Source organism: Lepus europaeus, chromosome 12 (assembly GCF_033115175.1).
Source record: "Lepus europaeus isolate LE1 chromosome 12, mLepTim1.pri, whole genome shotgun sequence".
NCBI classification, from domain to species: Eukaryota; Metazoa; Chordata; class Mammalia; order Lagomorpha; family Leporidae; genus Lepus; species Lepus europaeus.
The window spans coordinates 11,692,731-11,708,753 of record NC_084838.1 but is presented as its reverse complement, the minus strand read 5'-3'; the positions used below and the strand labels follow the sequence as shown (position 1 = coordinate 11,708,753).

At 53.2% G+C, this 16,023-nt stretch overlaps 1 protein-coding gene across 1 annotated transcript in view; it reads left to right on the top strand.

Moving 5' to 3' along the window:
* The first annotated feature begins 87 nt into the window (after window positions 1–87).
* The window catches only part of MORN5 (MORN repeat containing 5), a 36,107-nt gene continuing 20,171 nt past the window's right edge, over window positions 88–16,023 (top strand). Inside the window, exons 1-4 of the mRNA XM_062206711.1 lie at window positions 88–171; window positions 5,285–5,432; window positions 7,781–7,892; window positions 11,306–11,437. Of these exons, the coding sequence (XP_062062695.1) occupies window positions 125–171; window positions 5,285–5,432; window positions 7,781–7,892; window positions 11,306–11,437 (439 nt within the window). The 5' untranslated portion in view covers window positions 88–124. The remainder of the gene's footprint in view (window positions 172–5,284; window positions 5,433–7,780; window positions 7,893–11,305; window positions 11,438–16,023) is intronic.

The window sequence follows — 16,023 nt, the reverse complement described above, 5'->3', positions numbered from 1 at the left end:
GCAGAACGCCGCGTCCCCGGGGCGGGGCTTCGCGTCGGCTCCGCCCATCGCTCCTGGTTGTCATAGTGATATCGTAAGCACCGGGATTCCGGAGCCCAACGTCTGGAAGCCAGAAGCAGGTGCCATGGAGTACATAGGAAGCAAGTATATCGGGGACTATGTAGATGGGAGGTAAGAGCCTCACTTGATTCCCTTCTCTTGAGTTTCTGAGACTGGAAAAGGACCTTGTACCAGGGACTTGGGTAAACTTGCTAAAGAACACGATCCATATGTACCCTGTGTGTGTGTGTGTGTGTGTGTGTCTGCGCGTGCCTCAAGTGCCGCCAGTTTTAGACGCGGGGAGAAGATCCTTGCTCTCATGCAGCCCGGCGTCTAGTTGGGCCGTATAAACAAATGAGAAGCTAAAGCCAGGTGGTGGTAAATGCTGTGAAAACCAACAGGGACACTGGGGAGAAGGGGCTGTGGCTAACCCGAATCCAGCATACATGGTGTCTTCCCGTGGAGTTCACAGTCTAGGGGTCATTGGAGGATTGTGTATGCAAATCACTCCAACGGGCCAACAGCCTTCTTAACAGCTGTTCAACAAGGATTACGTGTGAACTCGAAAAGTCCATTCGCGTAGAGTGAGTCACTGGGATTCAGCGTGGGGAGCAGAGGAGACACAGGTGGCCACTGGTCCCTGCCAAGCATCCTGGATGAAGAAGGGAAAGGCTGTGTTACAGCTGGGTAAGCTGAGGCTGAGCGAGGCAAAGTGGATTGTCGGCACTTTGAGGATGTGGAGGTGGAGAGCCAGGTTTTGAAGGAATCCATTCTCTGTATTCACAGGTTGATGGAATTCTGGGAATTTTTTTTCAAAGGTGAGAAAGATCAGAGTCCTAGAGAAAGTGGTGGTATATATGGGATACAATCTCTTAATCCTTACATCAGTCTTTTTGTCAAAGCTTTATTTTTACCTATTTGAAAGGTAGTGTTACAGAAAGAGAGAGGGAGAGATAGACCTTACATCTGCTGGTTTACTCCCCAAATGGCCACAGTCGCTGGGGCTGGGCCAGGCTGAAGCCAGGATCCAGGAGCTTCTTTCAGGCCTCCCACATGGGTAGCAGGGACCCAAGGACTTGAGCTATCTCCTATTGCTTTCCCAGGCACATTAGTAGGGATCTGGGTTGGAAGTGGAGCAGCTGGTACTCAGCAGTGCCCCTATGGGATGGCAGCATTGCAGGCAGCAGGTTAACCCGTTATACCACAATGCTGGGCCCAGTGTTAAAAGTGTGATGCTGTCTCCTCTTTAAAGTTAAGAAAAGTTAGACTTGTTCTGTAAGTGGCTGAGGTACTAGCTTTGTCCTACCTCTTACAACTTGGTGAAGTCGCTCAGACCGAGCTCGCAAATAAAGGAACTGAAGTGAACAGAATCAAAGTGACTTGCCCACCAAACCTGGAAGCAGTTAAGTCAGAATCTGAACCCACTTCAGTGTACAAACCGTGTTCTTTCTCTCCACAAGTGCCTGCTGTAGTGAAGGTGGGAGAATGCCGGTAGATAGAGAAGTGGGATTCAGCATTTCAGGCACAAGAACCTGAGCGCCTGCATTCAGTGTGGATGGGCCGTGTGCAGGTGAGAAACGTGCAGACAGACGAGGTCAGAGAGAGGCTCTTTGCTGGAGCCTGTGTGTCATGTCAGCCATTTCTGTGCTTCTGGCCCTAGGAATCTGTGTTTTGCCTGGGAGTTTGGGGTGACCACAGCAGGAAGTCCCAGACCTGAATAGGGCTTCCCAGCTTCCCATAATGGTGAAGAAGCCATCAAGAATTGTGCTTGTTGTCGTCGTTTTCACAGTGTGGCCGTGTCTTCAGTACTGATTTTGTACAGTTGTATAGGGGCCTCTCACATTTCAGCATGGGATGAGAGCAATATTATTGTAGGAGAAAAAGGGCTTAAGCACGAGACTGACGTGTGCTCAAAGTCGTATGCTTCATCTGTGCCCCCATTTCCTCATCTGTGAAATGGGAAAGTAATGTACATCCAGCAGCATTGTTCCAAGAAATGCATGGTGTAGCACAGGGGGTGTTCTTCGCATATGCTAGATATCCAATATATAGCTGATTATTTTGAGGAGGGGACTTTTAAAGTTCACACAGATAGAATAACTTCTATATACAGCAGGAGGTTGATACTTAACAGTTGGATGAAGACATTTATGTGGAATCCCCATTGTGGTGGGAATATAAAATGGTACAACTACTTTGGAAAATTGTAAAAAGTTAAACAGCCATTCCACTCCAAGGTATACATCCCAGAGAAATGAAAGTATATGTCCTTGCAAATACGCATAGATAAGGCTCATAGCAACCAAAATGTCCATCAACAGGTGGATGAACAATGTTCATCAGGATATCTGTTCTTCAGGATACTACTCAGCAATGAAAAAGGAATGAGCTGTCGATACAAACACAATCGATGTGATTCTCAGAATTATGTTGAGTGTAAGAAGTCAGACAAAAAAAGGGGAGTATTTACTGTATGAGTCTATTTATATACAGTTCTAGAAAATGCCAGCTAACCTATGGTGATAGGAAGCAGCTTCGTGGTTTCCCGAGAGTGAGGCTTGTGGATATGGGCAAGCAGGAAAGACTGCAGAAGGCACGTGGAGACTGGCGGGTGATCAACAAGTTACTTGATCGTGATGATGGTTTTCCCAGCATGTGTCAAAACTAGCCACATCATACACTTGAAACGTGTGTGTTTTGCTGTCTGTCAGTCATACTTCAAGAAAGATGCTTTTTGAAATAGTAAGAGACATGGTGTCCCTGTACCGTGTATGAATATTAAAATAATAAATCCGTGTAAGATCTGCATGACCCTCAGGTCGCGGTTTCTCTGGAACAGTTGCACTGCTCAGTTCTAGAGAACTCCACGGCGCTGCAGCACAGGCGAGTGCAGGGGGAAGCAGGGAGGCCAGCGACATTCATGTGGCAGCCACTGTGCACGAGGTGTCTAGGTTGGCATCTTTCCTGTCAACCAGCAGCTCTGGGAGGTGCGTGTTGTGGTCCTGTTTTACGGATGGGAAAAGCAAGGCTCTGATGAATCACATAGCTAACCTTCCCCAGAGGCACTGAGTTGGCATTTGGCAGAGCAGCCTGGAGGAGCCACAGGAGGGGACACTGGCAGGGCAGTCTGTGCGCTGACAGATTTCGATGCCATGGGAGTGCAGCAGCCTGTAATAGATCCCTCGGTGTGGGGGAGCATTAGGAAGTCTAACCTGCAGCGTCCCGGCGTCCCTCCTCAGAGGGCCTGTGTGCAGTCGGTACTCGCTGAAATGCTGGCTGAATAAATTAGTAAAAGAATGAATGAATGAAATGGTAGGTATGTGATATACCTATCTTATCCTCACTGTGGAGTAACATCTTCATTATAAAGTGTCTCTCTCTCTGTTCTTTTTAGCTTTGAATTTAGAATGAAGAAATTTCAGTTTGAAGGAATTTTAAAAATGGAAGGGAAGGAGAGTGGGAAGGAAGGAGGCAGAGAGGAGATGGGGAGATTGGATCAGAGCCCATTGCAGCCGCCCCATTAAGAGGCAGAAGGGCCCTGGGCCAAGGATTAGGAGCCCTGCAGGAAGAAAAATGTGGAAGAAGTCTGGGAATTCCATTGCCAGCACTTGGCAGTTGGTTGGCTCTGGTCCCATCCAGAGACCACTCACAGCCCTGCCCAGTGCCGGCTATGAGTTTCTACCAGGAGGATTGGTCCTGTTCATGGACGTGGCGAGTGCAGAGGTGCCGTGGGGAGGAGAGGATGAGTTCGGTTTGGGGTGAGCTGGGGATGTCCGTGGGGTTCTCAGAAAGGGAAGGGCTGAGGTTTGAGCTCAAAGTTTCATAGAGGCCTGAGTTTCATCAAAGTTTCATGATGTCTGCATCAAAGTTTCATGGAGACAATGCTTAGACGTGGCAAAAGTGATCTCAAGCAAAAAGCGGACAAGGGAAGGGGAGAGGGTGTTTCCTCTGCTTCCATGGCTTGCAGTAAAATAAAGCGAAATGGTTTTCAATACTGGGCATGCTGTTCTAGCTTCATGTCCATGATCTCACTCAGTTATCTCAGTGACTTTGGAGGGGGGTGTTGGCGTGAGCCCCATTTCATGCATGAGAAATTTAGGCTTAGAGAGATGATGGGACAGGCAGCCCAGACTCCGAGCTGCACGGCTCAGAAGCTGAGCTCTAACTACAGCTCTCCCCTGGCCTCCGTTCCACCAGTCCCCTGGCCTTCGGGTGTCCTTCGTGTTTCTCCAGCCGATGTTCACAAGGCGTCTGTTCCAAGAAGAAAGTGGGGCTGAGGGCTGAGGACACACCCACCTTAGCTTTGGTTCAAGGCAGGAGAGGAGGGTGGCAATCACAAGGCAGGACAAAAAGTCCCAAGCATTGCACCGGGCACCCCCTGGAGCCTGAAGAAGGTCAAGTGTTAGGACAGGTGATTTCAGGAATGGAGAAGCAGGTGCATCTTTGTTAAGCGCTCCTGTGCAAGGCCCTGTTCTAGGAAAACCCAGACATGCTGGGTTGATCTCAGCATCTGTCTCAGCCATTTGGCCCATGGAGGAGCTGGTCACCTGGCCCAGCCAGTGTTGCTGCCCGGTGCTCCTGGACAGGCCCGTCCTGCCCCAAGGGGACACTTGCCACACGCCCCCAGCTAGACCAGGAGCTCCCCACCCCCACCAGGACAGGGGCTGTGCTTGCTCGGATGGCAGCTGTTGTACCTGTGTTGTGCCTCTCAGCACAGTACCTGGCACATGGGACAGGCCCTGTAAATAAGTGTCGAACGGAAGGGAGGGGAGAAGAGAGATGGACGGAGAGGTTAACAAGGTCTCCAAAGTGATGTATCTAGAATATGGTGGCATAAGCTTCAAATTCGTATCTCCTATCTCTAAATTTCTAATTTTCTATATATCCCACCTGTAGTGCAATGGGGAACCTGGATCTCTGCTGCAGTTTTTGCTGTGTGACTTTGGACACATGCTTACCCTCTCTGGGCTCACCAAGGCGGGTATTTCAGGGGCAGCATGAGCTCCAAGAGAGCCTCTGGGGGAGGGCCGGAGGGGACAGGCCAAACTCTGCACCCTCCTGAGCAGTGCAGCCCCTCTCGCTTCTGAATCTTTGGGCGGAAGGTAAACAAAATCGCTGGTTTTGTCCAGAAGGTAGCTGAGACGGTAAACTCTGAGGCTGAGCTCCCCGCCGGCTCCCCCTCGTCTGCCCTCCCCGATCCTCCCGTGGCTCCCCAGGGCTCACTGGTTTCCCTGTGTGCTTGCAGGATGGAGGGCAAAGCCGAGTACATCCTCCCCACCGAAACGAGATACGTCGGGGAGATGAAGGACGGCATGTTTCATGGCAGAGGAACCCTGTTCTTCCCCAGCGGGAGCCGATATGACGCTGTCTGGGAGAAGGGCTTGGTCGTGGAGGTGATTGGTGGGGGCCATTCCAGGGGGAGCCTCCCCTACCCCGGGCAAGAACCTCCCTGGGTGATGTCCACCTCCCTCCATCCCCTCCTCCTCCTGCTTCCTGATCTCCCGGGGCTCCAGAATCTTCTAGATCCGGAAGGGCCCCAGGGGAGTGAGAATCCTGGCACTTGTTGGACCTCTGTGACACTCGCGTTCCTAATCTGTACTCTGAGGACGACCATCTTATGGGTTACCTGCCATAGCTGTACCAAATCACCACACACAGTGAGAATCTGAGAGCAGCACAGACCTTATTCTACAGTTCTGGGGATCCGAAGTTTAAACTGGGGGCTGGAGGGCATTTGGTGTAATGGTTAGGACACCGGCTGGGATGTCCAGGTCCCATGTTGGAGTACCTGGATCTGAGTCTCCACTCTGCTCTCCATTCCAGCAGCTGCTAATGTGGGGGCAGCAGGTCATGGCTTAAGTGCTTGGGTCCCTTACCGCCCAAGTGGGAGACCCAGATGGAATTCCCAGCTCCTGGCTTCAGCCTGGCCCAGTGCCAGCTGTGGACCAGAGGGTAGGAGCTTGTCGCACTAGCTCACTCTCTCTCCCCCGCCCACTCCACCCCCGCACACCTCTCAAATTTTTAAAAAACGTTCAAGTTGTCTAAAATGTGTGAACAGGGCTGCATTCCTCGTGGAGGCTCCAGGGAGAGTCCCTCTCCTTACCTGTTGCAGCTCTGAGAGCTGCCGGTGTTGCTTGGCTGGTGGCCACACATCACTCCCACCCCTGCCTCCACCGCACGCCACCCTCCCCTCCTCTGCTTTCATCATCGCCCCGCTCCCAGAACCTTCATCTGGCTCCCTTTTGCCATGCCGAGGAGCAGCTGCCCGGGTCCCACAGACACGCACATCTCTGCAGGGCCATCATTCAGCCAACCCCCACAGCACAGCCTCACAGGGCAGTGGTGAGAATAAATGAGACCACGCATGTGAGCACTTAGCTGAAGTTCCTGGCACACAGTAGGCCCTCCATGAGTGTCAGCCCTTGGCATTGCTGCCAGCTCACTGCTGCTGTCATTACAAGTCATTAACCCAACAGTTCTTAGCCTGGGATTTGCGGACCACAAATCCAATTCAGAGCATCCGTGAGCCCTCCTGATTTATATACACAAGTTTCCACGCATGGGGGACTGTGTTCTCCTCTGGGAAGATGGCCTGTGTCTCCTGCCGTCTCACTAAGGATGCATTGGAGCCTGATTCGTGACCTGGTAAGGGTTAAGCAACACTCCTTGTTTTACGGCTTGCCGTCTGTAAGCCCCAGGAAGGGGATATGACTTGCCCAAGGTCACACGGTGAATTAATAGCACTGTTGGAATTCCCACTCATGTTTCCTGATGCCTTAGCCAATGCTATTCCTACATCCTGAGGCTTTCTTTAGCTCAAAAGCAGCAGAAAAGGCAGAATGTGTGTGCTTGGACAAAGGGCCATGGCTGATGGCTCTGATCTTTCCAGTTATGATAATAATACAAGAATAGTAACATTTACTGGGTGCTCATATGTGTCCATATGTCAGAGTCTCTAGAGAGAACCAATAGGAGGGAGGTAGACAGGTGACAGAGAGCCAGATGATAGATGATAGATAGATGACAGATAGAAAATAGAGATTTATTATTAGAGATCGAGTCACAAGGTTATAGAAGCCAAGAAGGGGCACACTGTCCCCCCGCCCCCCACAAAGCACTGAGGTTGTCCCAATGCACACTGAAAGGCGTGAGAACCAGCAGAGCCGATGACGTAAGCCCCAGTCAGAGTGCAAAGGACAGGGCCAGGAGTGCTGACGTCCAAGGTCAGGTGGAGCAGCCCACGCAGAGAGAGGCCATCAGCCCTCCCTCGGCCTTTTCTGTGCTATTCAGGCCCTTCCGGGGCTGGATGCCGCCCACCTGCGCTGGTGGGAGTGGATCTTTTTTACTTGGTCCACCGATTCAAATGGGACCCTGTTGCAGACACGCCCAGAAAGACTGTTTGGCCAGCTCTCGGGGCATCCCTTAGCCCAGTCAAGGTGACAGACCATTGACTATCGCCTTCGAGCATTGTGATAAATGCAGTGTTTGTGCCATCTCATTGACCTCTCCCTCACCCCGGTGAAAAAGTACCATCATGATCCTGGTCTTACAGATGGGGAAGCTGAGGACCAGGGACAGTAGTCGCTGGCCTGAACTCACACAGCGAGCTACACGTTTGCAAGAAGCCCAGCCCTTGGGCTCCTTTCCCCGATCCTCGCACGCACACTGTGAAGCCCATCTCTTCCTGTGGCGGGCAGCCTTCTTGGCTTCCTGAGACTCACGCAGGCTCCGTGTCTTCCAGGGCACGTACACCTTCGAGGACGGGCTGAAGTACGAGAGCAAGCACTGGCACTACTGCGACAGCTATGACCGGAGGTTTTACACCGAAATCTGCCACGGCTTGAAGCCTGCAGGTACCCCGGCACCCTCCCTTTCCTTCACGTCCAAACCGAGAGGGAAACCAAAGGCGGCTTTAAATAACTGGCCGTGGCTTATTGAAGGAGCCCTAAAGAGAGAACTGAGCAGGTGCAGTGGAACCCCAGAGAGCCAGGGCCCTGGGCCAGAAAAGCCAGTGCTCAGCTCTCAGCTCCACTGCACTAGCCAGGGGAGCCTGGGCAAGGGACTTCAGCCCTCTGTGCCTCAGTTTCCTCCCTTGAGAATGAGGACAATAGCATCATGTCCCTCCCCCTCCCCCAGTTGTCATAATCTGTGTAAAGTGATTAGAATGATTGGCAGGCATGGTAGGTGCGTGGTTACAAGTCAGCTGCTCTTTGTGGTGCCTCTGGAAACATTAACATTGTGTGCTCTGCGTACCAGGTAAGGGCTCCCCTCCGGTCTCCAGGTGACCCTGCCAGGCCCTCCTTGTTGGCCCATGTCAGAGAGGAGCAAGTTGAGGCCAGCCAGTCCAGATAGGTTTCCAAGGGGCGGAGCCTGCCTTGGAGCCCACACGTTCCACTCGGGGGTGCTACCTCCATGCAGACACCGTGTTCCAGCCCGGAGGGCCATCATGGGAACAAAAGAGTCTGGATTCCGACCGTGGCAGTCTCAGGAGCTGCCCTGCATTTCTGAGCAAGCTCAGGGGGGACCTCCTCGTCTGGGGCCCTGCAGAGATGACCTATCCAAAGTGACAGTTGGGAAGATGGGTTTTTCAACTGTAAAAGCAAGGCCAGCCTGAGAGATGCGAGAGAATACGGTGTGGTTGACAGTGCAGGGAGGCGGAAGCTCTGGGTTTGAGGCCCAGCGTTCCCTCCCCGTGACTGGATGGGCCTGCATGGGTTGACCTCCATCAGGGCAGAAAACACCCAGGCATTAGAATCAAGCAGACTGAGCTCCAACACTGGCTCCTTCTCGCTGGCTCTGGGATCCGGGATCAGTTAGCTGACCGGGTGAGCTGCCTCTTCTCTCTTCTGCTCTCCTGTCCGTACTCCCCACATCTCCCTCCTGTCCCTTGTTCTTCTGTTTCCAGCTATAGCCAGCGCTCCAGTTACCAATGCTGGGGTTCCCCAGGACTCTCTGGCTGGGGCCCTTTCCCAAGGCCATTCCACGCCTCTCCCTGCACAAGCTGAATTACTCCTATGCCCTCAGCTACCATCAGCTTCCAAGCAGAGAGCAGCATCCCTGAGCTTCAGCCACCTGCTTGCAGCTTCCCTAACACCTGTGTGGGTCACCCCTCCCCTTGTCTGCACTGAATTCATTACCCTCCCTGCCAACCCGCTCCCCTCCGTGATGGCTGCCTCGGTGAACGTCACGTCCATCCTCCAGGGAGAGTCCCTTGCCCGGAAGTGCAGTCTGTCCCTTGGCCCTACAGATTTTACCTCTTAAGCATGCGCCTTCATTTTTTGCTCACTCAGTGCACATCTGTGTGCCAGGCAGTGTTCTCTTCATCCTCTCTTTCAGGGCTGCATCGGCTCTGCCGCCGGCACCCGCCCTCCTAAAAGCCCCACCCGCGACCCGCAATGGGTCAGTCTCCCTTCTGCAGGAACTCCGGTTTTTTAAAAGCATGGCTCTGACCGCCATCCCTCCCCACCTAGCCATACCTTCCAGCGCCTCCTACTGCCCGTATCCTCTGGCTCTGCTGGAGACCCCAGCTGAGCCCCCGTCCCCCCTGCCAGCCTGGCCTCCGTCCATTCCTCACAGAGATCACCTCTTCTCCCCACCACCTCCTCTGCTTCTCTCACTTCACCCGAACAACTCCTCCCAGAACTCCCTCTCCCCGAGTTCCAAGACCAGGTGGGGCTCTCTACGGCCCATCACAGTGCAGCCACGACTCCCCCACCACCTCCGCCCCGCAGAGCTGGATCAGGAGTGCTCCGTGTCTATCTTCCCCATCCACCTGTGTTCCCAGGACCTGGCGTGTCGTAGGGACTCAGTAAAGAGTCACTGCCCAGCCCGGGTATAATGCGACATCACAGTGGTGCACGTAAGGGAGATGAGGCCACAACACGAGCGAACACTTCCAAGCACCGGCTCTGTGCCAGACACTGGCTGGCCCTGGAGCTGGGAGGAGACTCTCTGCCATCCAAGAGCCGCCAGTCTGGATGCAACCTGAGAGCCACGCGCTCCCCTGGGTCACTCGCACCGGGGCCTGCACTTTGTCACCAGCTCTTCCAGCCAGAGCCCCGCACCTCCGGCCCTCAGCCCTCAAGTGGCAGCTGGCTTCACTTCAGCCCTCACTGCCGCTGGCAGTGTCGAACACAGTGCGGGAACCTTCCCTGCACCTGTCTGGCCTCGCCTTCCCCTGCAGTGACCCCCAGCAGAGCAGCTGTATCCTAAGGGGCCACTTCTTCCCCGTGTCACTGGGCTCTTTGCCTCAGGGGACAGGTGTTATTAGGGTCACAGTTAAGGGTGTCCCTTGACTTCCCTGAGCTTCTGTGAGATGGCATTGGCATGAGGCTTCAGTGAGACAAAGGCCATCAGGCGCCTGGCACAGAATGAGTGATCATTAGCCAACCGAGCCTGGGGTCAGGGTCAGGGTCAGGGTCAACACTGAGCTGTGCTCAGTGGGCTTCCAGCTCCTTGTGCAGACAATACAGCAGGCGCTGTACTTAGAAGGAACCAGAGAAGCTTCTGACTCCAGCCTCTCCCTTCACTCGGGCCACGACATTCCAGGACACACACACACAGGTGGCCTCTTCTTCCCTTCCTCTGGGGCTCCCAGCATTCCTAGGCCCAGGACCACACCCAGGCACTCTTCTCCCCTGATGTCAGCCTCCAGAGCTGAGCTGCTTCCCAGCTCGATAACCTGGGGAAAGTTAACTTGATCTGAGGGTCAGTTTTCTCATCTGTAAAATGAAGCCAGAGGTTTGCCCCGATGATTAAATAGTAGGAACATTAAATGTTCCTGGCACAAAATAAGCACTAAGTGGCAGCCACTTGACCTTGTCTCCCTGGCCCCTTTCTTCCCTGGTGGTCTCCCTCTCTGCTCTCTGCTCCACAATTCCCTCTGTGAGGCTGCAGGGTTCACGCCCACACTCTGAATGCCACCCCTCTCCCGGGCCCGCTCCCCTCCCATTCACCTGGCTGACTCTCACTCAGCCTCGGGCTCCCTCGTGCTCTTGGTCACAGCCTCCCAAGATGTGTGGGAGGATGGGGTGAAGAGGAAAAGACTGGAGTCCATCCCAGGTCCCTGCTCGCACGGCGATTTCCAGAAAGCTGCTCTGGGCGCTGTTGCTGCTAGGTTAGCTTCTTTGCCCTGAATAAGGAGTGTGTGGTCCAGCAGTGGAGCCAAATGGTCGCAGGAGCAACCCCCTGCAAATGGGCCCTCTGGGAGCCATGGGTTCACCTTGAGCCTTGCAGGTGAACTAATTGTTCGTGGTGTCCTTTCAAGTGATCTCGCAACTCACCAACTTGGACCCACCTAGAAAAATCCCCAAGGGCTGTTACGACTGTGGAGATGGCTTCTATAACCCGATCACACGGGTGGTCAAGGACTACAAGAACCGCTTCCTGAGAAACGCAGGTTGGTTTATTCTCACGCCGCGGCGTGTCCTTCTCCCCTCCCATCCCCATCCAGGACTGTGCCTGAGTGTGCAGTGTGCATCTGGGGAGAAAGCAGCTGTCACTGATAAAAGACAAACATAATGGATGATCTGAGTGTTTCACTCTTTGGGCTGCTTGTGGCTGGCAAGGCTAGTCCTGTTGGAGGCGAGGCCATTCATGGTCCAAGTGTGACGACACAGAAGCAATCAAAGCATGCATACTTTTGCGTGCGGCCCTTCAGTGAGCAGTGGATGGATGCCTGTGGTGTACTGGGGGCTGTGCCTTGTGCTGGGAGTACAACAGGGCCACGCCAGGCAGGGGCCACCTTCTTCGTGGAGCTGACATCCTGACAAGTGGACAAGGATTGGAAATGGTTGATTACACAAAGAAAGGGAAAAGCAGGACCCTGGGGAGAAATGGATATAGGGGGTCCTTGAGAGGTGAGAGTGATGCCGGGGAGCACAAAAACGAGGTCCCTGACCCAGAATCGGCCAGGGAGGTTTCAAGAAGGAAACAACATCTAAGCTGATCGCAGGAGAGTCACTGGGAGCTGGGGATAGAGCTGCAACGCAGAGGAAACAACACAGGCCCTGGCCTAGGGGTGAGTGACACCTTATGGCCCAAGAAGGCTGGGTGGCTCTCAGCCCCCCGGGGACCCAGCACCTCAGGTTAGTGAGTGAGCACAAGGCTGATAAGACTGAGAACTCCTACAGGAGCCAGTGCACCAAGCAGAGCATCAGCATTTTCCTTTTATTTTTTTAAAAAGAGTTATTTATATATATATATATTTATATTTATATATTTATATATTTGAAAGGCAAAGTGACAGGAGACAGAGAGAGAGAGTGATCTTCCATCTAGTGGTTCACTCCCCAAATGGCCACAGCTGTAAATAGGAGCCTGGGACTCCATCCGGTCTCTCACATGGATGGCAGGGACCCAAGTACAAGGACCATCTTCTACTGCCTTCCCTGGGGCACTAGCAGGGAGCTGGATCGGAAGTGGAGCAGCTGGGACTTGAACCTGTGCTAGCATTGCAGGCAGCGGCTTAACCTACTGCACCAGAATGCAGGTCTTCAGCATTTTCCTTTAACACTCGTGAATTCCAACCTATCCTTTTTCTGGAATCACAGTCCCACCAGGAATCACAAAAGCTTTGCACCCTCTTCCCAGAGAAATGCCCGCACGTGCACACATGCGCACACACTGCGCACACACACTCACGCGTGCATACATTTTGCATATGGTCTTAAGGCACGGATGGCTCCTGTAACGACTCAGGTGCATCATGAGAAAGCAGCCGCCAGGCAGGAGCAGCAGGGCTGTGCGGGCTGACGAGAGCGCCCTCTCTCCCTGCCGGGGAATGTACTTGCTAAGTCAAGGGCTATCAGAAAATTGCCTCGTGGGGCTGGGCCAAGAGCAGAGGGAACTGTCAGCTGCTCCTGTGGCTGGGGTCCTGGCGGTGAGGATGCCCCAAGCACTGGGGGCTCCTGGAGGAATTCGGCCAAAGCCAAGGTCCTAAGCTCCCATTTCCTCCCTCCCTCCCCTGTTACCACCAACACAGAACACTGCTCTGTAGAAAAGGGGTTCAGCTGCCTCGCCTTGTAGATTCCTGGTCACCCGAACTAAGGGATGGGGGTGTGGCCTTACACCATGCTGGACAGGTTTATTTACTGAAGGCCTTGTGGGGCCTTTATTATGCAAATACCCCTCATATTTGCCCTTGACACTTTTTGCTAAAGTTTTTAAAAACTTAGAGAGCATGCTTCCATCTGCTAGTTCATTCCCCAAATATCCACAATGGCCAGTGCTGGACTGAGGCTGAAGCCAGGAGCCAGGAATGCAATCCAGGTCTCCCACATAGGTGGCAGGGACCCAAGTACTTGCTCCATCACCTGCTGCCTCCCAAGGTGTGCATTAGCGGGAAGCCAAAGTCAGGAGTCAGAACCAGGAATCAGAGCAAGACGCTCCGATGCGGGACACAGCGTCTTCACTGCTGGGCTAAATGCCCACTCCCTGGACACTGATTTCACCTGTAATTGAATATTCCTGTCTGTAACTAATTGTCTGTCTCTCCCAAGCGCCTGGGGGGGTCCATGTGAGATGGGCTGTGTTGGTCCCGTCTCTGCCTGTCACAGTCAGAGTCCTGTTAGAAAATCAAAGAACTTAATATCAGGAAATTGGCTCAATGAAGAGCTGAAAAGGCAGGAGAGAGACCTCGGGGTAACCAAGTACCTGTAGCAAGCAGCTACACCCTAAAGACTGAGGTTGGTGGGGCGATGAGAACCTAGAAGGCGGATGCAGGGACTCCAAGGAGCAGCAGCCCAGACCTCTCCCAAGAGGGCACTGCCCGATGGGGGCTGCCTGTCTGGGATGTCAGAGGAGGGGTCCCACAGAGCAAGGCTCCAGACCCTTGAGAGGGCCTGCGGCTCAGGGCAGCCTCTGGAGAAAGCCCTGAAGCTGACTCTAGGAGTGTAGAAAAAAAACGGGAACCCAGATATTTCTTCTTAGTGCCTAACAGGGTGCCAGCTGGCAAAGCAGACATGGAGGTCAGGTGGTCCCAGTCCCTGCACCACTGAGCAGGAAACAGAAGGGGGTCAGTGGAGGGCTAAGTTAGTAGCTTCCAATGGGCCCCGTCCAACCCTTTTGTAGCTCAGCATCCACAGGCAGTAGAACCCCAGACAGGAAAGTAACAATGTGTGCTATTTGCATGTCACAAGCTGCAACCCTCCTGCACACAATCTAAAGACATTCTTGCTTTCTCCCCTAAAAGGGGAGATGCAGCCCAGTAGGCACCATATCCACCTCTGAGTAATAGTTTCCCCCCCACGGTCCTGCCCAGCACTCTCTAGGCCACAGCCACTGCCTTCCATCCTTCTGCAAAATAATAAGGGGAAAGAGGAGATAAAATGGATTGGGCAAAAGGGACAGATGCTATAGATACAGTCGGACATACAGGTGCAAGCAAGGAAGAGGAACTGTACCACTGCTACGGTCTCTTTCTGTAACTGGTCAAAAGGCTGTCATTCACATGTGTCACTCACTGCCTTTATCCAGTCCAGCCTCCCTTCACCTTCAGCCTACCCTCAACTGGTCTGGTTTTTTTTTTTTCTCTGGCAGAGCAAACCAAACCTTTCTCATTGAAGGGTATCAGTTCCTACTAGCCCAACGAAGTTCTTACTAGCCAAGCAAGTCCAAACCAAAGGTTAGTTTTTCATTCATGTCTTCTCTTAGCAGCAGAAGTATTAAGGGGTAGCCTGGAGAGCCCCCTAGAATCTACAGTGTCGCCTGTCCCCTCCGGCACAGCAGCCGCCCATCTGCCCCCAGCATTGCCCTCCCTCGCTGGTTATTGCAGGGGTCTAAAGGACCAAAGTGACCAGCTAGCCCTTTCAGCTTCCACGTCAGTGGGATCCTGTCTCACCTGATGAGACGGTTCCTCCTTTCCTTTTGAACCAGCAAAGTTCAGAGGTGTGGGACAGGAAACAAAATTACAAACTGGTGCTCTGCTGTAGCAAACAGCCTTTGATGTATGTGCAAGGGACAAACTAAGGAATGAGCCTGTCCTGAGAATCTCCCCCAGGGAGACGGATTGGTATCATTTCCCAAATGTATTTGACCCCAAAATTCATCGGGAGAGGGATCAGCAGGAGGCGTTTGGGGAACTGTGTTTCCGTAGCATATATTTTGAGAATTCTGTGTTACTGTCATCTTTCTCCACTTGTGGGACAATGCAGCTGATTTGTCGTTCAGCTTTTTGGGTTTGATTTGTATTCCAGTCCTGTCTCAGTGCAGCGACAGCCTCGCAGTGAGACAGACACAGAAACACAGAATCACAATGTAATGCGATGTGAGCCCTGGAGGGCGAGGGAGGGGTGAGGAGGGGAAGCGGGGCGAGCATGGAGGGGTCGGGCAGGCCTGACGGGTCTCAACGGATGAGCAGGGATTTCAGCAGCAGCAGTGTTGGGGAAGGGCGTAGCTGATAGAGGGACCTGCACGTGCCGAGGCACCGAGGCAAGAAAAGCATGGCACGACTGGGAACCGTGGGCAGAAGCAGCCAAGCATGCATCACGGGAAGGGGAGGCCTTTGTTTATTTGTTTTTTATGGTGAAAGAAAAATGACATGTATTTAGAATTAGCCAGCCAGACTCAGTTGAGATAATCCCAGTTTTGTTGGCAACATCCAAGCCATCAGAATCAGGAGCCGGTGGAACACACACCTTCTTCTCTTGGCCAGGCTTGGTCAAGGTCTAGACCAGGGCCACAGAGAACACAAACATCTTGTTGGCTTCTGCCACCTTCATGGTCAACAGGGTGGTCACAGGGAGCTTGATGACAGCTCGGGGCTCAAGCCGCTGCCACCAGAGGGAGGCGTAGCATCTTGGGCCGCCACACGCGGATCTTTGATGTGCGTCTACGGATGCCTTCTTGGCCTTCAAAGGCTTTGCTTGGCTTCAGCTTCCTCCTACGCTGTCAGCGCCATCTTGGTGGAAAGTGGGGGGAAGGCCTTGACTTGGGGGGGTCTGGAGATAGACACTGTGGCGGCAAACACTTAAGGAGCACCTGCTA